General features: G+C 49.3%; 1 protein-coding gene across 8 annotated transcripts in view; it reads right to left on the bottom strand.

Annotated features, from left to right (window-relative positions):
• Positions 1-1,645: 1,645 nt before the first annotated feature.
• Positions 1,646-26,455, bottom strand: part of SH3BP4 (SH3 domain binding protein 4) — a 41,807-nt gene continuing 16,997 nt past the window's right edge. For 5 of the 8 annotated variants that reach the window (XM_085553627.1, XM_085553626.1, XM_085553625.1 and 2 more), the window contains 4 exons: positions 13,688-13,893; positions 9,305-11,667; positions 2,548-2,736; positions 1,646-2,300 (listed from right to left, as the gene is read on the bottom strand). In XM_085553627.1, coding sequence (XP_085409753.1) covers positions 2,076-2,300; positions 2,548-2,736; positions 9,305-11,667; positions 13,688-13,805 — 2,895 coding nt within the window. In that variant the 5' untranslated portion in view covers positions 13,806-13,893 and the 3' untranslated portion in view covers positions 1,646-2,075. Of the gene's footprint in view, positions 2,301-2,547; positions 2,737-9,304; positions 11,668-13,687; positions 13,894-14,452; positions 14,850-26,455 lie in introns of those variants that run through there. The other 3 variants (XM_032445749.2, XM_015867709.3, XM_085553629.1) reach the window with 3 other exon arrangements.

Here is a 26,455-nt window from a genome sequence, read left to right as displayed (position 1 = left end):
TTGCCCTGACATGGGCTGAGTGTTTTGCCATGGCTCACAGCAGAAGGGGAGATGAGCACAGCAAGCTCCGTGCTGCTGTTGAAATGTTAAGCTGGGTATAAAGTACCTGAGGTAGTTAGAAAAACCAATGGGGGGGGGAAAGAAAACATAGAAGCTGAAATTCTTTAGGGACATGCCCATCTTGGAGTCACCAGAGAGTAAAACAACTGCCCATGAGGAACAGCCCGGCCAATGCCGTGCTGGCACACGCTGGATCTCTCTTGCAGGAGCTGCTCCTTATTGCATTGGAGATTTGTTTTTGCTTGGTGTGAGGAAAACATGCTCTTAGAGTGCCCTGCTGTTGTAAAGAGAAAGCAAACGCATCACAGGCTCAGGTGCCGGCAGACCCTATTTCTGTGCTACGCTGCGTTGCATAGGAAACTCCTTAAAGCCCCTGAGGAGAAATTAAGGTGCTCATTCTTTCTAGTGGGGTCCTGCGAGGAGAGACTGCTTCTGGGGATGTTGTTTTGGGAAGAGGATGTAAAGCAGTGAAGCCATGGGAGGACATTCTCTCCCCTGCTCACCACCTGCACCTGCAAGCCCATGGGCAGTGCCCCACGCCTGGCTCTTCTGGGGAGCTCGTATCACCTGCAGCCTCCTAGGAGAAGAAATCAAAGAAGAAATCGAGCCCAAGTGTCACCACCTCCTGATCCTGGCTGCTGACAGCCCGGCCTGTTGGCCGCAGCAGCCTCAACTGTGTGCTTCTATTGTGTTTGTCAAAGATGCCTTCCCTGCTCTGTTCCTCTGGTTCAACCTGAAAGAAAATCACCCTTACCAATCCATCTTCCTCGCTATAAAGAGACTTTGCACCCGAAATAGTGTTTCTGTGCAAAAATATTCCCCTCCCGAGTACAATATTTCAAAGCAGAAGGGAGAGGGGAGGTAATCCAAAAGAGGCGGCTATAAAACACGAGGGGAAAGAAAGGGCACTTGGTACCACAGGTATTCAGCTCAATGGCACCAGTGTCATTGCAAAAGGTATTTACAAGTTCAGCTGGAGTTTGGGAGCCCCAAACAGCCCCATTTGAAGCCCTCAGAAAGCAACAGCAATGAGCATTAGGGCTCCAAACACGTCTGAAACATCACCGCTGAGCTCTGGAATGGATTTCAATGCAGGAGGAACATGGCCAAGCACTTGGCTGCAATGGCAGAGTGACCCACTATCACCACCATGGGCAGCAAGGAGCAGGGCTGTGCTCAGCCCCCAGCTTCCAGCTTCTCCTTCCAAAACCAGGGGCAGCATCCCTTCCCATGGTTACAAATGGCACCCGTGCACCTGCAAACAAGAACGAGCACCTCCTTTACCCCCAGATGATTCCAAAATGCATCTTTGTAGATACATTTAAAAAGGAAAGAAAAAACAATTAAGCAGGTGATCTGTTCCGTACGATGGGGGAGGAAAAAGCTCCTTTCTGGTTTAAGTTGCTTGCTGGGCTGAATTCACCCCAACTCACACGGTGCTCTACAGTCTATGATGTGGGAGTTTACCAGAACCACTGGGACACTGCTGTGCTTTGTCTTAAATACGTATTTACATCGCTTGCGTTCATCTCAAAAATGATGATTTAAAAGCAGTCTCTACCACATACAAAACAAGAGCAACAGCTTTCCCCCCCTTTAGGGTGCTTTACAACCTTTACTGCTCGTTACAAAAAAGTAGATTTCAGATTTAGATTTAAATGCCTAAAAAACAAGTATTCTCTTTTGTTATCCCTCTAGGTGTCCCCCCGCCCCCCACCCCCCCAGGTCCTTTTTAAGTGTCTGAGTAAGAAATAGTTGAACTGGTATCAGTTCCATATGAAAAGCCACATCCCTCCTGGATGCCTTCCCACCCAGAGGAGGGTTGTCTCCTGCTCATTTCCAGTCCTGCTGAGAACTTGCAAACTTTGGCCTCTTTAAACCTGGGGAGAGCAACCTCCTCTTCTTCTTTTTATAATCAACTGTTATAGAGAAAAAGGGGAAAAAATAAACACAGAAAAAGACGGACACCACCAACAAATGAGACGTGGGTGAAAATGTCACTGCAGGGAGCTGCACTAGATGGCAAAATCCTCGTGGTCCTGAGGGCTGAAGGCAGCTGCCCGGAGCATGTCCAAGGAGTTAACGAGGATGAGGGTGCCAGTGAGATGCTTCCAGCGCTTGGTGATGGGGCTCTTCATCTTATCCAGCCCTGTGTGCAGCTCCTGAATCACATCCCGGTAGCTGTCGCCCATTTGGCTGCTCCAGGTGAGGAGGAAGTCATATGCGGGCTTCCACATGGCCTTTAGGGCAGAGGGTAGAAGAAAAGAGCTAAATGTGAAGCTCGCCCCTTGCCCAGCATTCAACATCCAACAAGTGCTACCATCCTCAACGCATTTTGATCCCAGATCCCATGTACTGTGGGTGAAAATGTCCCCATTTCTCCCCCATCACACCCTGCTCCTCATTCCCCAAAAGCACAGGTTTGCACATGCAAAAAAAAAATATCCTAGGGAAAACCTCAAGGAACCAAGGCCAATCTGCCCTCACCTCACTGTCCACCACCCCGCTCTTGTCACGGTGCGGGGCCTCGTAGGCATCCATCTGCTGCTTGGAGACCTTGGCCAGCTTCTCAGCGAGCTCCCTCCAGCGCTGGGCCACCTCCACGGCCGTGGTGAGCAACACGAAGTCCTGGATGAGTCTGACCACCAGCCCCTGGCAGTCCATCTTCAGCAAGGCCTGAGGGATCATTAGGAAACAAAGAGGAAGATGGAGTCAGCGTGGGCCCAAATCAGGTGAGGACGTCCCTAAAAAACCACCACGAAATCCTCCCACCTCCTTTCTTAGGGACACTGACAGCAGTGTGTTTTCTACCTAGCACTAATTCAGCTAGTAGCAATGGACAAAGTGAGCTGCAACAGGGAAAGGAAATTTAAATGGCAATTATCAACAGAACCAGCATCTCTCCATAGCCAAGCAGGAAGGACGAGGTGTCCCTCACCGTGTGCCACAGCCAAGTGGAAAGCAGAACGAGAGCCTCAGGAGCAAGCCCCATCCCTGGACAAACCCCTCTTCAGACCTCCAGTGTTTATGGAAACATGTTCTGTGTTATGGAACAGGAACCCTTTTATTTTTATGGGCTTTCTGAAGCAACACTGAAACAACGCAAACAATCCCAAGATGCCCCAAGGGGCAGTTTACCACCCAGAAAGGTTTAATCATCACTTAATCATCCATCTCCCTTCATGCTGCCCGCCCCAGTGTGGACTGCAGCCGCAGCTCAGCAGGTTCATCATGCATCACAAGGAGACAGATTTGCCAGCTGCTGCCTTGCTTTTTCTTTGTTGAGCACCCTCTTGTTTGCTCACTGCCAGAGCTGCAAGGGCAGCAGAATGAGGACTGCAGCTCCAGGACAGCTGAGCACCAAGGGCACCGCTCAGCATCTCAGCAGGGGAGCTCACTTGAACAAATGCAAACCACAGCCTGGGGATGGCAGCATGAGGATGCCCAGCTGCAAGCAGCAAGATGGATCTGTATATCCCTACACTCCTCCCTGCCCCTCTGCTGCCATCCCTGCAGCAGGACTATGGGTCATCGTGTCCTTTTCTGACCCAGGGGTCTGGGCTGAATCAGCTCTGAAGAAGAAGAGGGGTTAAATCCTCTCAGAGTCTGTTTATCAAGAGGACAGTAACAAACAGCTGGGGAAGACAGTAACATCTGAAACCACTCCAGCAATTTGCAAAGCAAATATATGTTGATTCCCTTATCTGTTCCCAGCTTACACAAAGCAAAGCTGGGCTTGAATCTAATTACTGCTTCAGACCAGCATTTGCTTCTACAAAGTGCTTACACTGGTTTCCTGCACTAGAAGTAGAAATAATAAACCTTCTCGTTAAGCAAGCAAAATACATTTTAAAAGGGCATTATATTTTTCATGGGCATTGAGAAGCGCTCAGATCTCACATCTGTGCTGTATTCATTGCATGTTGTATTCATATTGCAGAGCACTCGACATCCAGCTCTCAGCAATGTTACCTCACCACGCAGCCAACAGGCTCAGGGCCCTTTGCTCTTGAAGCGAAGGCCTCGGGTGGTCCTAAGAAGCAGAGATGTAGGATTAAGGCCCAGGGTCTTCTCCCTGAGACCAGCAGTCAGCAAATGTGAACTGTTCTGAATCAGGCGGATGGTGCACAGGCACTTTGTCCCTTCCTGGTCACACATCAGCTGATCTATTTCCCAGGGATAGGAGCACTTGGGAGAAACACACCCTGCTTCTCAATGGACACAGGAAAAGGGAATAACAGCAGGGAGGCATTATTTAGCAGAGAGTCCTGTGCTATGAGTGGTACAATAACTTGTAGCCACAGCTTTGTAAGAGCTAATTCTGCTCCCCTCGGCTCAGCATGTTCACTCTGAAACCTACTAATAACCAGAGCAACACCTCCTGCCTTCGCTTTGCCTCTAAGGAAGGCTCAGCCTGCTGAGAGAGCCCTGGGTGAGCTGGGGCAGCGAGGAGGTGATGGGAGATGGAATAAGCAGCCAAAGCACATATTATGGGCTCCCTGCAAACCCTTGCTGCCCAGTTGGGATTAGCAGGGCTCTCAACAGATGTAATCCTCCAGCAGGCGCTTTTGGGATTATACTACAGCTTCCCTCCATCATCCTCGGGTGCATTTATTAACCTCGGAGAGGCCTCAAGCCTGCTCCACCAGCAGAGCGTGCGGCACAGCAAAGGAGATGGTTTGATATTCAAATTCCAGTTCAAAGCAGAAGAGCCTCCACTTTCAAACGCATCCAGGGGAGGCTGAATTTGCATCCCGGCTCTGAAACACAGAAGCCCATTTCCAGTCCTCTGATCACGGCAAACAACATAGAAGCAAACAGGCAGCAGGGAGCCCTTGGAGGGGGAGATCACAGCACACGGACAGGGAAGGAGCAAACAATGGGGTTGAAAAGCTGTATGTGATTCCTGTGCACTCCCTTTTTGCCCTCAGTTTGATAACAATAAAGCCAATATGGGATAAGCAGCCGTGTGAGCTGTGGATACGTTGTCCCCTCCCTAGATCTGGTTGAACCATGGGGTGAAGCCTTTCTCCTCTGCCCCAGAGGTGGGAAGTGTCCCCAGGTTCACTCGTGCCTGCCAGCCGTGAGAGCCAGGAGGAAGCAGTGATGGAAATGGAGGTTTTTAAATGAGTTAATGATTTTTTAAACTGCATTTAAATTAGAAAGCACCCTGGAGGGTCCAAGCGTTATCGGGCGTTAATCACTGCCTGAAAGGGCTGAAGGTAGCTGCTGGGGAGGCGGAGTTGTGGTTACAGCAGCAGCAACATTCAGACTTTCATTAACCAGCACGGGTACAGCACTCTGAAATACCTGCACCGAGGAACAGGAAGAGATCAACCGTTTCCTTTCAGCCCCAGCAAATAAAACCAAGTCGTTTTATGTTGTCTGCAGAGCGAGGAGCCTGCAGGGAAGTTCACAGCCAGCCCTGTGCTGCTGCTCTCCCATCACCCTGCTCTGAGCAGCCTGCTTTGCAGAGCCTCGGTGGGAGCACTGCCCCGCCAGCTCTATTAGAGGGATCTGCTTTTCACCAGGGACCCAAATACAGAACAGCCCAATTCAGGATGCAGGAGCTCAGGGGAAGGAACAAGAGCATCTCGGGCTTGTGTGCCCTGGGCACAGCAGCACCAGTTCCAAGCAGGAACACAGTGCTCAGGCTCTCCAGCGTCAGTGATGAGGACACAGCATTGTCCTTTCACTCCTCCTTGGTAGAAAAGAGGCAGCATTCACAAACCTGCAGACACAACAGCTACAACAAGCAGAAGCACATCTCCAGTTATCTGCAGAAGAAAGTGCTTACAGGTCCTGCAGCTCCCTGCTAATGAGCACAGTCATATCCTCAGCAGACTGGTTGCTGCTCCCTAGAAGCAGCATTTATTGGAAAGGCTGATAAGAGCAAGGCTCTACCAAAACACCGTATCAAAAGTGCAGGGAGAAGTGATGTCTTTCATGACAGGCTTCACTCCAGCTCCAGAGGACCAGGCAGTGCACCCATTGTATGGCAAGTTAGGTCAAGTTTCTCAAATGAAACCTGGCATAGCCACGGCAACCTGAGCGCACTGGATTATGCTGTGGTATGTGACTTCATGTTTCCAAAGCCACCCTAAACACCCAGCATTTGCTGGGACTCCAAAGGCTTGGAAATGTGATGGAGTTAGCACCTGCATGCTGGGCAGCAGCCACCGACCACAGCGATGCTGCCTGTGTGTGTGGGACGAGCATGTCACCTTGAAGCCCTGCCACACAGAAGTGAGCAAATGCATTTCTTCCCCTCAGCAGCAGCCACAGAGAGAGCACAGCCCAGCTGCAAGAGGTCTGTGCTAGGCTGCTCGTCTACCATTGCCATCCAGGCTGCAGTGCCTACAGGCTTTGAGATGACCTGCATGTAGCCTGGGTTGATGGGCAGAGAGGGAGGGGAGAGCTCTGTTTCTCTCTCTGATGTGATGACTAACCTCTGAGCAATGCTCCCCTCGGTTACCTTCACACTCTGCTGCTTTTGCTAGATGAAAAGAGTATGTAAATGCAGATTATTTATTAACTAGTCATCAATGAGAGGGCTTTTCCATGCTTGGCTACTGGTGTATGGCTCTGCCATGGTAATCCTGTGTACTCAACACTGATGTGAGATAAGCATGCTTACCACCTCCCTCTCCACAGTCCCTTCTGGGGACGGGACAATCAACTTTAACATGAAACACACAGATCCAAGGAGTTCTCACCAGCAGAAAGCAAGGCCACTTGTTGCAAATAAAATTAGATTTAAGCACAACAAAATATATGACTTCTCATCTGTCATTCCCCCAGCACAGTTGTTTCTTTTCTTTTTTAACTCATGCTCATTCTTACTTCCTTGTAAGCTAAGGAGTATTTGACAGCAGTTTGGGGTTTAGAAGCAGCACGGTCTTCCACCAGGAGAAGGGCTCATCCTTCACCAACAGGCTCAGACACAGCAAGATCTTGCACAGAATAGGAAACAGAGCCAATATTCAGGATTAGCCTCCATTCAAGCACGGAAAATAAAACCTGCTCTGGGACTCCGCATGAGATGCATCCCCTTTGGGAGCAGTATGTTTTCCAGCAGCTTACAGCCCTCCTCTTGAGTTAGTAGGTCTGTGAGTCCCCAGAGAGCCCCATCTTTTCTTCATTCCCTCAGTTAAGCTGGCACAGCCTCTCCATGACCTATAGGCTGTCTTTGTCCCCTGGAGACAAAGAGAATAGATAAAAGAAAAGCAAGCCAGTAAAGCAAACAGCACAAAGCCCTAGGAAGCATTCAGCAAGAGGAGCACACAGTTCACCCCATTACTCACAGAATGATTAAAGGTGCAAAGCCTCCTTCTGAAGAACCACAGGGCCAGACACAGACCTGGCTAGCACCTCCACCCAGCCCCAGGGCAGAGGAGGGGTTGCTGAAGCTAGAAGAGCAATGGCAAAACATGGTGCAAGACATGGCTGTGTCCCAGGCATCATGAGCCCAAGTGGCCCATGGTCTGGAGATGCAAACTATTGCCCCAAGCATAGCTTGGAGATGTGGGCCAGAAAGTCAGGTCTTGCCCCAGAGCCCAGTGCAGCTGCAGCAGCTTTCTCCCTCCTAGAAGCTCAAAAGACAAGCACATACAGTGGCCAGAAGAGCCCTTCAAGAGAAGCTGAGTTGACAACACGGCCTACAGCTTGCCTTCTACTGAAGCCCAAAGCTAAAACATTGTCCCACTGGCCACAGATCACAAACCCAGGCAGCAAGGGCAACCCAGCTCTCCTCTCATCCCCACTCAACCAAACTTTCTGCAGCCCTGCAGCTCCTTGGCCTCTTTCCGTAGTGCCAGCCTACGTAGCTCAAAGTCAAGGTGATTTGATGGTTGCTCATTCCAGCTAACACCTGCACCAAGCTAGAGACTGCTGGAGGACACGGCTGCCACACCTGCTGGAACCCACCATTGCACCAGACCTCTTCATCACAGTGTTCCCTCAGACTAACAGGCAGCTAGGCAGGATCTGGAGAAGGCATTGCTGAGGTTGGAGGAAGTGCAGAGGGAAGCAGCAGCATCCTCCACTTACTGCAGCCCACTGGCCTTCAGCTTGGATGCTCCCCTGGGGAATGCAGCATGGCATTTGGACACTCCTGCCCTACGCAAGCAGCTCTGGTGCTCACCCTAATTGCAGCGTCACAGGCATGAGTCAGACTCTGGAAACTATCTTCCCATTTTCCACAATAACACCAACACTCAGACAGGGCCTGTTATAAAGAGTTATTAATTGTACTGTGCTGTTAGGCAGAGGAAGTACATCCACAAGACATCTTCCATGAACTCCCCTGGGTAATGAAGGGCTCCATACTCTTCATAATGCCTTACACCTAATGTTCAATCCTCACATTTCCCTGCTTTTATTAAGAGATGTTGGGACATGCTGAGCTTTATTTAGATGCAGGCTTCTTTACTCATACGCCTATTCCTAATTTCCTTCTGCGTGCTCCATGTTCCTGCCCCACAGCTGAACACCAAGCATCCTAACTCAGAGATGCCCTTGGTTTAACTGTCACTCAAGGAAAGAAGGAGTGGACATAAACATTCTTTGTTACAGAATAATTTGGGGTTGTTTCATAAATGTAACACAGCAGCCATAAAACCCCTCTCCTGCACCTTTGACAAACTTGAGGTAATATAAAAGCACGTCCCTGCCTGTAGTGGATTGGGTTGGAGCCTGAGGTCCCTTCCAACCCAAGCCATCCTATGACCTGAGAGATGGCTTGCCTACCACACACTACACAGGAAAGGCATTGATGTTTCTTGCCTTTTTCTAGTTTTCTGCCATAAAAACCAAGACCTCCGTTGCTTGACATCACTTTGACCTTGGACTGAGGAGACCAGCAGCTCTTGGGTGACTCCTTGATAGGCACATACATCTTGTACTTACCACTGAAGGCTGAAACTCAATGCCCAGCAGCAAGGTCCAGCTGAGCACCAGGAAAGCACTGGACTTAAATCAACCTTGCTTTGGAGGGCCTTCAGCTTAGATATCTTCCAAGCACGCCTGCTTCACTCACACAACACATACAATTTTTCACCTCTTTCATTCCTCATTTACAGCCACGATCCCATTAGCCTGTCAATTCCCATCCAGCCTGCAAAGGACCTTAAAACTGCACTTCATTTTTCAATGACTGAGTTAGGAAAGCTTAGCTCCCATTCACCCCAATCACTCTGACCATACCACAGAGAAGGAAGATGCCCTCACCAGACCTCAGACTCACCATCATCAACTCCTTCTGAAAAGATTTCCTGTCCTTGTTCTCTGTGTTGTTGCAGTCTTCCTTCAGCTTTTCCAACACAGAGGCCACTCGCTCCGGCTCGCTGTCCAACTCTGATCGGCAGAAAAACGTGAGCGGTAAGTTCAAATACCCCAACGCATCGGCAAAGGACCTCCAACTGCTGAGGTTCTCCATGAGAAGAGTCCTCACGGAGGCATAGATGTAGGTTAGGAATTTGCAGGGTCTGAGGATTTGCTCGAGCAACAGGCTGGTGGTGAGATCAGGCCCAGAGAAATAGCTGGGTTTGACCTTTCCAACCACCAGCACATTTTTGGTGTGCACAAGGCCTATTTTGCCCTGGTAGTAGCCAATATACCACTCCTTTGTCCACAACTGTCCCTTCAACCTGATCTTCTCCTCACTGAGGAGGGCTATGACATCTCCTTTCTTGTACTCCAGCAAATAGTGATTCTTGCTTTGCCTCACCACCGTTTTCAGCAGTTTGCCATACTTCAAGCTCAACACCGGCCGGTCCTGAAAAACCGGATACTTGGCAGTGGCAGCCAGAGGTGAAAGGATGATCTTTCCAACCTCGTTCTTCTTGAGGAACCGCCTCTGCCCTGTCGGTTTGATGGCACTTTTAGGAGGCGGCTGTGGCGTCTGGACACAGAACTGGGTCAAAATGGCATCTTTGTCATCCTTAACCTGTATCCTTAGAGTGAAATCTGAGAGCTCATTGGGATCGTGGGATGCAATGGGGAAGATAAGGCGACTGACCTTGCCCAGCTTCATCTGGAAGCCTCGCACAATTTTGGCTTGCTCACTAGCTTTCACCTCGTAGTTGGTCATGTTGGAGAACATGCAGAGCTTGAGGTCTTGAGGCCGGGACAAAGTAAACTGGTGCTTGCCCCAGAGCTGAAGGGCAACTGGAGCAGGGTTGTGTGACTGCCTCGTGACCTCGTTCACTAGGAGAGTCTTGGGTGCACATTCATGCCCAAACACGGCCACGACTGTTTTAAAGGAAGGGTGAATATGTTTTGGGCCATAGACACCAACTGTGATCTTCTTGCTGATGTAATCCCAAACAGTGTAAGGGTAGAGGATGTTCTGCCCTTGAGCTACAGCAGCTATGTACATGCAAGGCTCTAGGTTCTCCAGCTGCACCTGTATCGTGTCCCCATACGAATAGCTCAGCTGCATTGGCGTGTACGGCCCCTCCTTCATGTCGCTCCGTAGGCACTGTAGTCCTACCAAACTCTTGCTCATGATGTCATTCTTGACCTCTGCAGATACCTTCATCTCCAGAATGATGAACGTTTTCACCTCCATGTTGCTGAGTTTGATCTGCAGGACTGGGCTGATGGTGCTGCATTTGTCACTGTTGAGCTCCAGTGGCGGATCTAGCATAGCTTTCATGGAGATCTGCTGCGTTTCCCCAGGGCACACGTGACCCTCTGGCACGTGGATGCTGATGTTGGTGTCTGGAAGCTGAACAGCTCCACCAGAGCTATCCAGTTTGCAGACAATGTTGGTCTCCACAGGTTGTGTCTGACCCCAGCCAGGATTTTGACCAAGCAAATCCAAGTCATGGCATGAACGGGCCAACTTCCTATGGTTCAACCATGCGGTCCTAAAATCTTCCCTGCTCTGGAATTGCTCAGGAGTGGGAGATTTTAAACCATTGAAAAAACCCGACTGCGCCGGAGTGTCCGACTTTGCTTGCAGAACAGACAGCTCAGACAAGCTGTAAGAGCGTTTGCTCCTGAAGAAGGGATTGTCCCTTTTCACGGGCTCTTCCAGGTCCAGCCTGTTTGTGGATGGAAATTCATCAAAAATGTTACCCGTGCTGCTATTGGCGGCTGAGCTAGAAACTGTTGAAGCAGGTGGTCCCGTGTCAAAGAGCAGCAAGTCAACAGAAGCTTTGGAGTTGGGCTCTCTGTCTGAGCCGGTCAACATCTGCAAATTCCCATTCAAAAATGGGTTTGTCTGGACACCATTCAAGAAAGGGTTATTATTGTGAGCTTTCACAGAGTTTCTTTTCACATCAGTCCATTCTCCAAGCAGGTCAAGCTCCCTGACCCCCTCATCAGGGCTCTCCAGTAGATTGTCTATCATCCCGCTGTCCGTTAAGGAAGAGTTGCGGTAGTTTACAGGCTGGACATAGGAGGAAGGGATGTAACCCATCTCTGTGGTATTGTGAGCATACCACCACTCACCTCCTGACGTGTCTAAGACATAAAGATGGTCCCCCTTAGAGAACTTCAAAGTGGTGAAATTAGTTGGACAGTAATCTTTGATTGCTATTACTTCCTTTGCATTTCCAAAGGATGTGGGATTGTCAACCAGCAAGGCACTAGGAGAAGGCACTGTGAAATGAAATAGAAAAGCACTGTAAGCAATCCACAGAGTCACAAGTTACTTGAAATCATTTATCTCAGGCAAGCAATCCAAGCTACATCAAGCAGCGAAGCCAAAGTAGTTTCAAAGCATCTCTAACCTACAGGTAATTTCACTATCATTTATAAACAAAACTATTCACTTAACTACATCTGATACATTTTGTTGCAAGAGAAAATGCCTTCTCAAAAGAGATGGGCATCAAAACAACTGGGAAGAGCAGCAGGAGTTGAGACAGGAGACACAGCAATTTGTTATCATCCCATGGTTGCAAGGCATGCAGAGAGAAAGCAGGTAAACAATGCAATAAAGTGTCTTAGCAACCAGCCTCCCTCTTGATTTAGAACCTCACTTAGCTGCTTCTCTAAGAGACAGCCTCTGAACTCACTGATGAATGATGCACACAAAGCTGTGTTGAAGGGAGTTCCAAGGGAGCCAGAGCCCCTTCTTATCATCTCTCTTTTAGCTGGTATATTTGGATCTAAGTTCTTAAGGGTAAACAGCAGGCACTCCCCTGAATTTTCACATTTAAAACAACAGATGTTAATTTCAGGAGGGCTCTGAAGGTGTGCTTGCATGGGAAGCAGTTATAAGGCCCAGGTGATCCTTCAAGGCCATTATTGTACAAATTCAGTCAGTGGTATCTCAGCATCTTCAACCACCAGCTCTTTCTTCAGCACTGCCTTTTTCCCACTTGTGTTTCAGAGTAAGTGGACCAACTAAGGGCATGTCCATATTTCCTCAACAAAACTTAGCTCCCTTTACAAAGTCAGGTTACTTGAACCACCACAAACACCGTATTGACCTCTCATTGACCAAGCACCATCTCCAGCCTCCCTTTCAGCAATGCTGAGCAGCAGGGCTGGCTTCAAGTTTTTTAGCCAGTACTATCTGATCGCAATTGCAAGCAAAACAGTTCAATTAAGACTACAAATGTTCACTCTATCACAGTATTAATTGGTTTGGCTTTAACATTTCAGACCTGCTTCTGTTAAAGATCGCTACAAATAAGTTGCAGATAATGTTTAAATCAGCATTTGAATGTTTGCTATCTTGTGAGACAGACCTAAGAAAACAATGCCTGAGGGGTGTGTGTGGGGGGGAGGGGGGGGTGGAGGGGAGGGAAGGGAAGAAGAAAAACACAGGATGACAGGATGCTTGACAGCCCTACAGAAAACAGGGAAAGCTCACAAAAAAGATGTGGTGCAGCCATGGCACAACTTATGATACCACTACTGAAAAATACAGCAAAGAAAAGTTATAGATATAAGGACCGCAAGGCTCGAGTATTAGGAAAATAAGAGTTTGTACACACAAAGTGCTTCATCATTAACCTATTTCCCCTGTGCAGCCTCTGCCAGCAGGTAGGGAAAGTTGTGAGTACATTTATTCAGTGTAAAACTATATATAAACTCTGCACTGAACCTATTTTGCCACCTGGGCAGGAAGTGGCTGTTAATGCAGCTCTGCAGCCCAAGCTGTTTGCTGGAGGGAAGCTGATGCCCTCTGGATGCTCTCTATTATCTTTGTGTCCTTCTCACATTGTGGTGCCCCAAAAATGCACCCAGTGCTCAAGGTGAGGGCGCACCAGTGCAGAGTGAGCAGAGCAGGACAGTCCCTTCCCTTGCATGAATATGAGCATGAGTAATTACTCACAAGGATGTGAGTAATTCCTATTTTTGCATTAAAAACAAACTAATGTACATCAAGAGCATTTGATGTTCGGGACTCTCCTTGCGCAAAAACAATTGCTTTGTTGCATGTTTATTTGTAAAGGCCATCAGCACATACTGGCTCCTCCTTCCGCCTTGGGATCCATTTATACCGAGGGAATGGGAATTCTCTCCTGCTTTAATCTCTTCTGGGGGATGGAGAACCAACCCTGTCTCCAGCCTGGTAAATCCATCTCTTCTCTAGTATGTGACACGGTGGTAACAGGCTAACACCTGCCCTGTCTCCCAATGGCCATGGCTCCCACTGACCCCCCACCTTTGACATCGCACAGGCTGCTCTCTGAGAAGCCCTCGCTGAGGTCGATGAGAGTCCCCTCCGACTTGCAGCGCAGCAGGCCGCTGGAGTTGGCTGCCCGGATCCTCTGTGCTGCCATCTTGAGCTCGCAGAGAGCCTGGGCACTGCTAGGTGGTCATGGCTCCTCCACGGACCCTGTTGATACCACAGCACCCTGGGGAGCCCGCCTGTAGGTAAAAACAAAGGCCAGCACGTTAGCAAAGCCTCCTGCTCTCAGCACAACACCCACACGAAGTACTTTGCAAGATGCAAGCTCAGCACGTGCCACAGCTTCAGCCTCAGGCTGACTTAAGGCAACTGCATCCTTCCTTTCCCATTTGCTTATCAAAGAAGCACTCCAGATAAAAAGCCATCTGCACCTGTGTGCCGGCCCTGCAGTGCTGACTGAGGAAAACCGCCTCCTGTCAGAGAACCACGGAATAATTACGGTTGGAAGGGACTCGTGGAGGACATTTGGTCCAATCCTCCTGCTCAAGGAGGAACACCTGGAGCAGGCTGCCCAGGACCATGCGCAGGAGTCACATTGCCATATTCTCCTTAGAGCATCATAATAGATTAGCTTGGTACTCATAATAACCTAGGTCTGGTCAACAAAGGCAGCCTGGCCTTGCATTACACTGCTGCTCATCTCTACCCCATACAAACAGCCCTCTCTGCTTTCAGCAGCTGCTCCCAAGGCACCAGCAGCACAGCTGATCTCAAAGGCAACACACAATCTGTGCACACCTTCAGCCTTTCTCCTCACCAAAAGAGCCATCCGGAGACGCAGCCTGGCGGCACATCACCTGCAGATGCAAACCTCTTCTTCTGCCATAGCACCGGTGCACATTCTCTTCCACTACCTGGCTTCATACTGCCATCCTCTACCCTGCTTGCTCTTTGACCACAAGCACAGTGGCTGATGCAAGTGCTGGTAAATAGCTCCTCTGGTGTCACTGAGTTGCTCTGGAGCTTGGAGAGTGGCCGGGAAGGCCAGGAGCACATAAGCAAACAAGCCTGCAGCCTCTCTGCTAGCTGAAGTCAAGGCTGCAGCACAGATCCTCAACCCCACTTTGCTCTTTCAGGTTTGCACCAAAGAGAGGTACACAAATAAAGCCCTGCGCAATCGAAAGCCATATCAATCCAAATTCCCTGCTTGAACTGAGCGACCCAAACGACTTTAAATCCCCTCCTACCACTGCCCTCCCTTCCTCCCCACCTCATACAATGTTTTTCCTCTGCTTCAAAAGCAGATCAAGCGGAAAATAACCCCAAACCCAAATTCCTTAGAAGGCAGAGAGCTCTGCTGGGAACACGGAGATAATGGGAATGTGAAGACAAGCACCGTGCTTGGCCGCCAACTGCCTGGGCTGCAGCTGGCTGTTATTAAACCTGCGGGTCTGGAGGCAAGGAGGAGCAAGCCCTGAAGAAATCAGTACCCTTTTCTGGAATGTAGAAAGAGGAAATTTGCATCCGGGGAGGGAGAATCAGAGCAGGAGATATTCCAGCCTGCTCCAGATGCTTCTGAAGCCATCTGAAGTCTGGTATGCCAGGAATGCAGTCACCGTAAGGATGCGGGAGGCTGCAGACAGAAAGGAAAGGGAGAAGTTTTGCACAAACACTTCTCCCTTTGAGGAGAGCGTTGTTTTGGGTTCTGCTGGGACTCAGCAGGGAGAGAGCTTTGCAGGCACTGAGAACTGGGCTTGCAGCCACAGCTGTGCTTATCAGAGGAGCTGGCTAAGACAGGGAACTTGGAGAAGCAGTCAGTGGGAAGCAAGGAAGGGAGGAAAGATGCTCCATTCAGCTGGCATGTTTCAATAAGGTGCTGCCAGCCCAGCTCACCTCTTTCCACAGCACCAACACAGCAAGCAGTAATAACAAACACCATCACCCACTGCTTGGGATTGCACGTTTTCCTCCTGCAAAGACCCTAACTCCTGCTGCCCGCCCTGACATAACCCTGCAGAAACATGGTAAGTTCCTGCAGGAGTTTTGGTCAATTAAAGCCCTCTGCAGCTCTAATTGGGCACAAACTGGGCGTGCAGCACTGTTGTCACAGCAACAGCTGAAGTGGTAAACGTTTCCCAATATTAGCAATTATTGCACAAAACCAAAACACAGACAAAACAAACACTCCGACAGCCCAAAGGTCACCCCTGCTCAATGAGCATTGCACAAAGCTCTTTTTTCTGATCAAGAAAGAAACCAGACAAATAACTTTCCTGTGAATCAAAGTGCAAGCCAAGAATTTAGTTTAATTAAATACCTGTCTGGAAGTCCAGTGTCAAATATTTTTGCTATCAGAGCTGTGCACTGAAATATCCACAAGCCTCGCTGTGCCTGGCACAAGCAGGGATGCTCCCCATTCCAGTACTTCCATAAGCACATTGCAAGCTTTACGTTAAAGATCTGTGGCAGATGTGACTGTGTGGAGAAACAGCTGCAAAAATAAGCCCTAAATACATCCCAAATTCCCAAAAGACGGCAAGAATGTACATTAAAAATGACTGATTAGGGAAAGCTATTTCCTCTGTTGTTTCTATCCCGGTCTGTTCTGGATATAGCAGAGCTATCACACACATGGGAGGATGGGTGTGCATAGACTTTCAGGGGGGGGCTGTGAGGAACCACAAAATGATCGGTGTGTTCTGGGGCTGATGGCTCCAAGGGGTAAACCTGAGATAGTTCTGAATGCAGAGCCAGGGCAAAAAGCTCAGAAAGAATAAACCTGCTGCTTCAAACCTGGATTGTGGGAGAATAAAAGGGGACGGGCAAATGCTGGGTGGGGACAAACACGGGTTGCAAGAGCAGGAATTGTTTAGAAACTGCTGAGACAATGGTCTGCAAATTCATCAGAAAACACTTTAAATATAGAATAGGAAAAACCCTACCTCCATCTGTTTACCCACAGTGATAAACAGTGTCCTTCTTGAATGGAGGAAAGGATGTGGGGGGCAAGGTAGAAAACAGCTCTCCCCCTGAACACATCTTTGTTGGAGATGAGGAGAGGAGCCCTGCACAGGAGTTAAGGTTTAGCATAGCTTTAGGGAAGCATTGACAAGGACAGCTGCTGGTGGGCACCGTACTCCTTCTCACCACATTTCTGGGGCACAGAAGCACCAAGCATTGCATTGCTACGGACAGCAGCACCAGTGGGGCTGTTTCACCCCAACTCCCAGCCAGCAGCACCAAAAAGAGCTCGCTTTCTCCCTGTGCTGGCACTGTATGGGGTGAGAGCCATCTCCTCCCCACCCGTCTGCTGGATTTCTGCACCCGGGGGACATCATCAGCCACGGGACTCATATCCTGTGACTCACCCGTAAGGGAATCACACCACCATCTGAAGCGGGGACTTGTAGAGTGGATTCAGCTTTGTGTTAGCTGGGGTTAGGAATAAGGCCAGCAGCACTATGTCATGCGCTGGAGGGACAGCAGCCTTGCTGGCAGCCCACCACGTTCCACTGTGACCAACAAGCTTCTGTCACAGAACATGAAATTGCACAGAAAGGGTTACAAGGAACTCCAGCAAACTCTCTGGGGTGGCTCAGGCCGGAAACCAAGATGCAGCCTGGCCTGCTGCCACCACTCAGCACTCCATTCCTCTCTGCTCAGCCCCACAGAGCCACTACAACGCCCAGCCCAGCCCTATGGGGACAAGCAGCAAGCCCCATCATCCTCTCACTGCTCCCAGCTATTAGCAGGGCCAGTCCCATTGCCACAGCATAGGACAAAGCATGCACCCACCCCTGACTATTTACAATGGCCGTTACCACCACCAGCTGTGCCTCCCACGCTGGGCACCTCTATTTGAGCCCAATTCTCATGCTGGATCAACAACAAGGCCCATATCTTATCTAGAGAATTTAATCACCGCTGAAATACAAATCAAAGATGTAGCACAGGCATCTCAGCCACGCTAAACTGGATTAGTAGAGAAAAGCAATTTCAGGAGAAATACCCACTGGCAGGGTAAGCTCCATGCCTGTGAGCAAAGGAATACAACTAAAGCATGGAAACATGTAGAAGCAAAAAGCCCAGAGGCAGGGAGAAGGCTTTGCTCCCTGTACTGGGGTGGTTTCTTGGGAGCAGCCCCAGGCATACGGCAAAAGGCACAACCCAAAGAGCACCCATCAAGTTCTGCTGACCATGACCAACGCTCACAGCAGTGTGTGAGCAGCACACAGATTGGGACGAGGTGTCACCCACCAGCACCTGTGTGCTCGTCTCCATCACATGCTGTAAAATGAGGTCACTTCTGTCTTTGTCAACCCTCTTGCATGGCACAAGAGCTGTGAGAAGCCCCTCCTGCACTTCTCAAACCAGCTGCATGAAAATACCCTTGGCTTGCTCCGTCCCATCCTTCCCAAAGCTCCAGGGCTAAAAATCCCACCAGCACCAGCTCCTCTCCAACAAGGTAGAAGAGGAGAGCATAGCAGCAGTGAGCCTGTTCTCATACAACAGCCAATGGTGGAAATCCCCTGGGTGCCAAGAGTTATTGCTGATTAGACCTGGGAGGGCCCATTGGGCCAGGTGGTACCAAGTACTGGGGTGGAGATGGTGCCAGGTCCTTCTGGCTCTAAAAGAAGAGTGACAGGTGCAGTACTCATGCCAGCAAAGGGTGGTGGGGAGGAGGAAGCTCTTCCCTCCCTATCCCACACCTCCCAGCACGACCTTCTCTTTGGATACTATATAATATACCCATCAAAAGCCTGCAGGATGAGTTCAGAGGAAACCTCCCTGCTCTGACTGAGCATAGCCTTTAGCGAGATGCAGCTTCCAGGCTGGAATCACCTCTCAGTTATCAACCCCAAGCTATTGGGCACATCAGGGCTGCACCTTGCCACAGACTGTAAGGTGGAAAAGTGTAGAAAGACCATCTCATCCATCACTCATCATACTCCTACTTCCCACGCCAAAGCCAAGAGCAACTCCAGTCACTTGTTGCTAATTATTTTTCAGCTACCTTTTACTTCCCCAAAGTCAAGATCTCCTGGCTTTCCTTAAAGATTAGAAGTGGTTTGAGTTAAAACATCAACCAGATTCTGTTACTGCAACGTGCCATTTTAGCAAGGAGACTAAGCCACGTCACTATCTCATTTAAGAACTTGGTTTTCACCCTACAGATTCTTCATCTTCAAGTCCTTCCTCAGAACTTTCTTGCCTCATCCTAACACCTCCAGGTTGGACGGGACCCTGTACAACCTGATCTAGTGCCTAATTTAGTGGTGGGCAACCCTGCCCATAGCAGGAAGTTGGAACTGGATGATCCTCCTCCCCTGAGGATGCTGGCATGCAGCAAGCTGCTCCCATTTAGGGCTCTTTATAAGCACGGTGCTCTTTGCTGGCTCCACAGTGCCGGGCATGGCAAGGCTGGGAACTTGGCACACATGAGCAGCTCAGCTAGCAGCACTTGGGGGCACCGGCAGCGCTGCAGGGGAAAAAATGTAATAATTGCTGAGCACGTGTTCCTGGCGTCTGCTGGCACCTCCAGCCAGGGTATCCATTACAGCTTCCCCACCGGGTGAGCTACCCTTTGTGAGCAATGCAGGGAGGATGGGAAAGCTTCCTTTTATAGCAGTGACTTTGGAGCACGAGTCTCATTGAAAGTCAGTGCTGGAGATGGATAGGCAAGTGACTAAATACAGATATGGTGTCTTTGGGGTAAGAGCACAGCCTGCTGCTGCTGCTGCCAAGCTGCCTAGGAGCTGTCACATCAAACCCACCTGAAGAACACAGCGTGTCACTGAGTCCAGGTCACACAGCACGAGGGGAATGTCCCTTATCAGAGCTGCCAGATGGAGGTGGAGGAGAGCAGATGGGGAGCAAGTGGCAGGTTACCTACAGAAAGGGATCCAAAATGACTGGCAGCTCTAAATCCTGGCAAAGGAAAGACCTTGGAAGCCTTGCTTTTCTGCCAGAGACTTGTTCTACTCTTGGATGAAGAGATGCAACATGTGTAGAGCAGTATGGACACATCATACAGTCCTTCAGGCAGGAGAAGACCCTTAAGTGGTCTTCTCTTAAGACCCCAAGGCCAACCACAAACTAACAGCATCAAGGCCCACAACTAACCCATGTACCTCAGTGCCATGTCCACACACCTCTTAAACACCTGCAGTGATGAGGACTCCACCACCTCCCCATGCAGCCCACCCCAATATGGAACTACCCTCTGTCAAAGAGATTCTGGGATGGTGAGGAAGGTTCAGAACACCTGAAAAGGTATGAAGGTGCTGATAAGTTCCCACCAGCTTTGTTTGATGTTCACCAGCCATGCTTTCAGAGCAGACAGTTCAGTTTCTATTAACCCTCTTCTTTCTGCTGTCCACATTAATCTCTTCCTAGAGAGAAGCACTTCCTAACTCAGGTGGGAAAGCCCTAAGGTTCTCGCACAGTTGCAGATGGTGTCTCCTGCTCCAGGCAGGGAGCTTCTTCCAGCTGGGACCAGCTAAAGCATGAAATCTCAGAATCACACCCAGCTCAGGGCTCCCAGGAGAGAGGCAGAGAAGCACAAACCCAAGTTTCAAATCCCTGAAGGGAACAGGAACGCAGCAAGCCAGCTCTCATAGGGCACGAATCAGACCAGGTGCCTGTAAATGCACAGAGATGAGCCAAGCAGCACTTAACAAAGCAGCAACAGCAGCTCTGGGAATCACTGCTGCGAGGCACATATCAGCAACTTCAGCACGAGCACCTTCCCACCCAGGCTCCTGACGCCTATGTATGCCCAGAGGATGTTTGCTGGGCTGAGGAGGGCGAGGTGCCAGCACTTCAGGAGCACAGCAGGCACTGCCTTCGTAAGCACCCAGGCAACTTTCCCTGCCCTCTGCATAAGCCTCATTAACTTGCTATCAACTCAGAAGCAGAGCAGTTTGGTGCACGACAAAGTGCGTTCTTGCTTTTAAATATGGAGATGGAAGCAACTTCTGCAGAGGTCAGTAACAGCACCAGCTCTTCCTTCTAACCACTGTAGTCCCTCCAAAGGAATGCTCAGAGCCAAAAGATCAAAATATTGATCTTTCAAGACTGAAATTAGAGCCAGTTCAGAGAACTAGTTCAGACAGGGAACCTGTGACAAAGCCACAACACTGCATCTCCAGCGCCACAGCCCAGCCATGGACACAGACAGACACTCCTAAGGAGGAGATGAAAATCTCCTCTGTAGATTAGTCTTTCTCCTCTGCTTTGGAAGAAGGGGATGGTTGGAGTTAATGACCTTGAGGGTCTTTTCCAACCTTAACTGTTCTATAGGAAAAGGCCTCAAGTTGCACCAGGAGAGGCTTACATCCGATACTATGAACTGAACTCTAAAAACCTGAAGCACTGCAAAAGCCTTTCCATGGGAAACCAGGAGGAATTCATTGCCACTGCTATGGACAGGGCCACAGTCCCAGCTGCATCTCCTTACTCAGATAATTTAGATGTAGATTTGGTCTTCAAGAGCTATCAAACACTAGGTGACTGAGTCTGAAAACCTCAAGTGGAGACGATGACAGGGCTTGTACTCTCAGTACTTCAGAATTCTGTTTCTATCACCCTCCACTCATTTTCTTTTGGAGGAAAGAAGTATCTGTCCCCAGCTGCAATGAGCTGCTGGTGCAACCATGTGCTTGCTTTCCTTGCTGCGATGTTGGAAAACCAGTCTCATTAGCAAGGTACAAAAGGGCAGGCAAAGGAAAGTCACTCAGACTGGGGATGCTGGCAGTGCACATTGTGCAGTGGCACAGAGGGAGGACAAGAAGCCCCAGAATTGAGCTAGGTCTCCACTTTAACTCCATCTTGCCCCCCAACCAACATATACTCACCCATGACTCATCTCCCTGACACTGATCATCTCATGTGTAGAATGGCAGAGGCCAAACATCTGCCCTGCCTGGCCCTCTGGACTCACCCAAGCTGCTGAGCAGGAGAGCACTGGAAAAGAGAGGGCTTTGCTCAAGCCCACAGACACTGCAGTCAAGATGGGCACACGGCAGCCACCCTCGGGTCACCTGCTTTAATGGCTCTGTGAGGGGGTAGCCAAGATGCTGTAGCAGCCCCTGAGTCAGCTGAGCTCACTGCTGACCTATTTTGGAGAGTCAGCTGGGAGCCTCCTTTGAGAAAAAGGAGGGGTTTGTTCTCAGCTCTCTGCCCAGGTGTGCTCTGCAGCCACAGTCTCACAGCCGGATTCTCCCTCTAACAAATAAAACCACCTTGGATAACCAGACAGGAGAACTCATTTAGGCAATGAGCTCATGCGAGAGCTTAACCTTGATTTAATGTTCTTACACACCTTGCTGATTAGCCCAGGTACTGATCTGTTGGTGGATTACACGACGCTTTCAGCTATGCTGAAAATGCTGACAAGAGCCAAAACCTATCACAAGCCTGAATTAGGCAGAAACAAATGCAATCAGCACACTGCAACGAATTTCCTCAAAACAGCATTTTTAAGCACTCTGCCCCAATAAACATTCTCAAGGCAGATCCCCCCCCCCCAGTGCCTGGCTTCCAGCAGCTTAACCATTTGCTACAGCTGACAGTCTCTTGTGTGAAATCACAGAGCCACAGAATCACTAAGGTTACAAAAGACAACCAAGATCAGCTGGTCCAGACTGCCGGTCCATTGCCACCCTGCCCACTAAACCACGTCCCTAAGAAGCAAGAAAGAAACACGCTCTGCTAAACCAGACTGCTGGTTACTTCCTCCATGGGATGCCCCACTCTTGACTCAAGCCTGGTGTGTGAACCCATGCTGAAAAGCTCACTCAGAGCAGCACAATCCCTACAGAGCAAATCTGCTCATCACACCATTCCTTAGCAATAGAAGTGTGCGGTCTGAGATGAAGGAGGGAGATGTGAGGGCAGACATCTGCTCCAACACAGGGCATAGGTTAGGACTTGCTGCAAAAAGCCATAAGCAATCAGAGCCGCTGCTAACTTAGAATCATAGGACAGCTTGGGTTGGAAGAGGCCTCATCCAGTTCCAACCCACAGCTTGGTCAGACTCCTCTCACAGACTGTACAGTAAGTTTGCACCACGAAGACTCTCTTCTCATCCTTCTTCCTCCTGAGGAGCAGAAGCTGCCAAACTTCCCTCCCAGCCCTGCTTTCACTCTTGGCCCTCTGCGCTTCCAGTTTGATCTCATCCACAAACCTAGCGAGTTGCATACCTGTATGGGAAAGCCCTTCTGGTTCAACACCAAGAGTGCCACGTGGACAACTTCAGATGGTTTTCAGCAGCCAAGTCCTCACCTTTCAGAACACAGCTCATCCCACACACAGGATTTGAATAGAACTAGCTTCCCAGGTGCAGACACGATGTCTGTCAGCCAGGAGGAGGTGGAAGATAAACCAAAACAGCCCACTGTTTATGCAACATAAGAGCAAACACCGTGCCTTCTTGAAATCGTTTAATTACAGTTATCCTTTAAATTAAAACCTTGCAAAACTGCACGCAGGCTTTAGGCAACCTGCAAATTAACTACGGGTAACACAACTGGGGGATCAGTGGTGCCAGATACAATCCAATCAATGGCTCAGATCACTTTTAATAATGCCAGGAGGGGGGGGAGGAAAAACCCCAAATAATACAACCCGACCCTGTGCATCAGAGGTCATTCCTTCAGCCGCGTCAGGTAAAAGCCGTTTGATCTCATCATCGTGGGTCAGATAACTGATAAGAAACCAATTTCATTACTGTAAGACCAGAGCATTTTTGGAAGGGTTTATCTGCAAAGAAAGCGACACACTTTGAACTGGTAAATCTTATTTTAGTTAAAAGGCACCAGGCCTCTTGCCTGGCTGCTCTCAAAGCACTCAAAATTAATGTGGTATGAAATGATACCGCAAGTTGATTCTGTACGACTTCCCTGGCGCACAATGTCAAAGACACACTGCTTCTCTGTGCTGGGACGCAGCCAGCCCCTTCATCGCAGGGAAAGCAGCCTTAATTTAGCAGGACGTTTGGGCACAGAAATAGCCACTTCCAAAAAATTTGGCCAAATCCACCCAAAATTAGTTCCATTCCCAGACAGAGCAGGGCTTGCTCTTGGGTATGGCTTTTACAGTGTTGGTCAATAGGCAAAATTAAAAGAACACCTGAAAGACACTGAAAGTAATAAGAGATTTTTTCCCCCCACTTAAAGCAGAGCTCTTCTGCTTCAGTGGAATCAGTTTCTGACGCTTTCTGCACTGCACTTTTTCTCCCAGGCTGTTGTCCGGCGGCACCCAAACACCTTCCCATTGCACATCCAATCACAGTGACTGACCCCCATCGTCTCCTTGTCTTCTTCACATGAGCTTCCCTGGAAAGACAGATAAATCTAAGGCACCACAGGGAGCAGAATGAACGATTTATTCCCTCTTTGCTTTCTCAGTAAAGTCAGCTCCAGGCGAGGCTGAAGGAGACAGACCTCACGTCGCATCTGCTGCTTCCCCATCAGCTCAAGTGAAAGCTGCCCAAAACATGAGCCTGTGAGCAACCTGCTCAGCTTTCCCTGCTCGAGCCTGAAAGCAGAGTGCTAAATTTATCCCCGCTGAGATTTCTATGGTAACAGACTACACCGCTGAATTTCAGATTACTGCAGCTTGAATTAGGGGTGAAGCAGAGTTAACAGCATCAGCCGTGGCGTAGGGTTGTCTCAGGCCAACACAAAAGCACTTGTGATGGGAGGGGAAAAAAAGGCAAAGCTGTTCTTGACAGCCATGCAGTGGGACACATAAAAACCCAAATCTTGTCCATTGTCTCTGGAGAAATGCCTGATTTGAGAAAGTGACAGCCAAAAAAAGGGGGTGAAAAAACCACAACCGTACTTAGGGACAGCAATCAGAGCAGTGGCCTTTTGCAAGAAAGAACTTATTTCATGTATTGATTTTTATGGGAAACAACTTCTACCCGAGCAGCACAGTGCTCAGTCTGCTTCACAGCTGCTTTAATATCCATCATTATATTTCTATTGTAGCTCTCTATCTAAGGCGTGGGTTGGGGTCTAAAAGCAGCCTTAATTCTAACAATCAGTAGGTGACCAACACACCACCTATGGCCATCCTCACCAGGTTCCTCATCCTGGTTCTCATCCTCTCTTCTTCCAGAAGAAGAGGATCTCAAAGCAGTGCAGGCACACATCAGAGCACCCAGACACCCGCAAGCCTCTGCATGGAGAGGCAGAATTAGATAAGCTTCTGATGGGAGAACAGAACCCACATATCACACCAGTGCAGATGGACTATATCTTTCCTTTTTCCTTTTTACATGGAAGCCAAGGCACAGCTGATGCACTGGGATGGTTTTATATTTAGACGGATGACACAAGTTCTCAATTAGCAGAAAACAAACGGAAACTTCTTACATTGTCCAAAAATAAAAAGAGAAACAAAAGAAAAGCAACTTCCCCCAGCATTTACAACCTCCCCAGTTCTGCTTTTACACTGAATTCAGAGGGGTTTCCCATGCATGATCCCAGCAAACATTTACAGCTCACAGAGCCCGTGTGACAAATACTGACTAGTTTTGTGTTTACTGCCGTCATCTCTGTTTTCAACAAGATAATTAACAGTGTTTTAATACTCGAGTGTAAAACAAATATACCGGGGTGATTAGAAGAACCATTTCCAAGTTCTACAGACCGCAGTTTCACTACACAAAAAGAGATCCAGTGCAGCTTACCAGTGTAAAATACAGCCCTCCAAAGTCAGCTATTGCTTTTGCTGCATGGTTCATTAAGGAGCAAACACTTCCTTAGCCAGACCTCTAAGCATCGTCTGGACCTCATCCCAAACCTCTGTAAAACTACCTGCACTTGGGGGCAGGGGAAGGGGATAAAAGGAGACCAAGAAGCCCCTCTCACACCACCTCAGACACAAGGTGGGTAAGCAGGCATTGAGTCCCTGTGTGCTGTCCCAGCCACAGTGGGGCCAAGCCCAGCTTTATCTACAGCACAGCTAAGAATAGCTCCGGCCACCAGGAGCCCTGAAAAGAGAATGCCCTGGGCCTCTGCCAGAGAGCACGGGTTTCCTTTGCTGCTGGACCTGAAAGGAGACAGACATGGAGCAGAGATTGCCCTGACACAGGGCTGTGCAGTTCAGCTCAGGACTCACCACCCTGGGCTTGGCACCTTTGTTGGTGAGCCAGACGATGGATCAGTGCATACCCATGGATGACACAAAACAGAGTGGGGAGAAGGGCCTGGCCAGGCTGACGTGAACCTCGTGGTGTCCAACAGTGCGTGAAAACAAAGGAACAGCAGCCTGTCCTCAGCGTGCTCACCCAGTAAAGCAACATTTGCACCTGGCAGCCTCAGCCCATCTCTGCCTCCATGCAGGGAATTACCTCCTGCCCTGCTTTCATGAGCTAGATTGCCTGAAGCAGCATTAAGGCAGGAACCACCTGCCTGTTTCTGAAGCAAAACACCTCCCTGCCCCCTACAAGCAAGCAGACCATCTGATGCGGCGCTGGCATCACCGCTTCCCATTCACAACTCATGAAAAATTAGGCCAAACTGCAGATATTTTCATTCCTTTTATCTCCCCTGCCTTACTGCAGGGCAAACTGGGCACAACTTCCCTCCCCGACCCCCCCAACACATTCCTCATTTTATTCTAGAGCTCATTATTGGACATACAGACTCCACGACTACACTGACCAAGGTGTGATGCTGGGATCACACTGACCTCAGGTGATTCTGGTGCTCCGTGCCTCAGTTTCTCCCTGGGCATAGTGCTATGTGTTGGTACAAAAGCCTTCAGGACATGCACCTTTGCAGGGAAAAG

Source organism: Coturnix japonica, chromosome 7, assembly GCF_054131305.1.
Source record: "Coturnix japonica strain WE chromosome 7, WE-NBRP24, whole genome shotgun sequence".
NCBI classification, from domain to species: Eukaryota; Metazoa; Chordata; class Aves; order Galliformes; family Phasianidae; genus Coturnix; species Coturnix japonica.
This window is presented reverse-complemented; position numbering and strand designations above follow the sequence as displayed.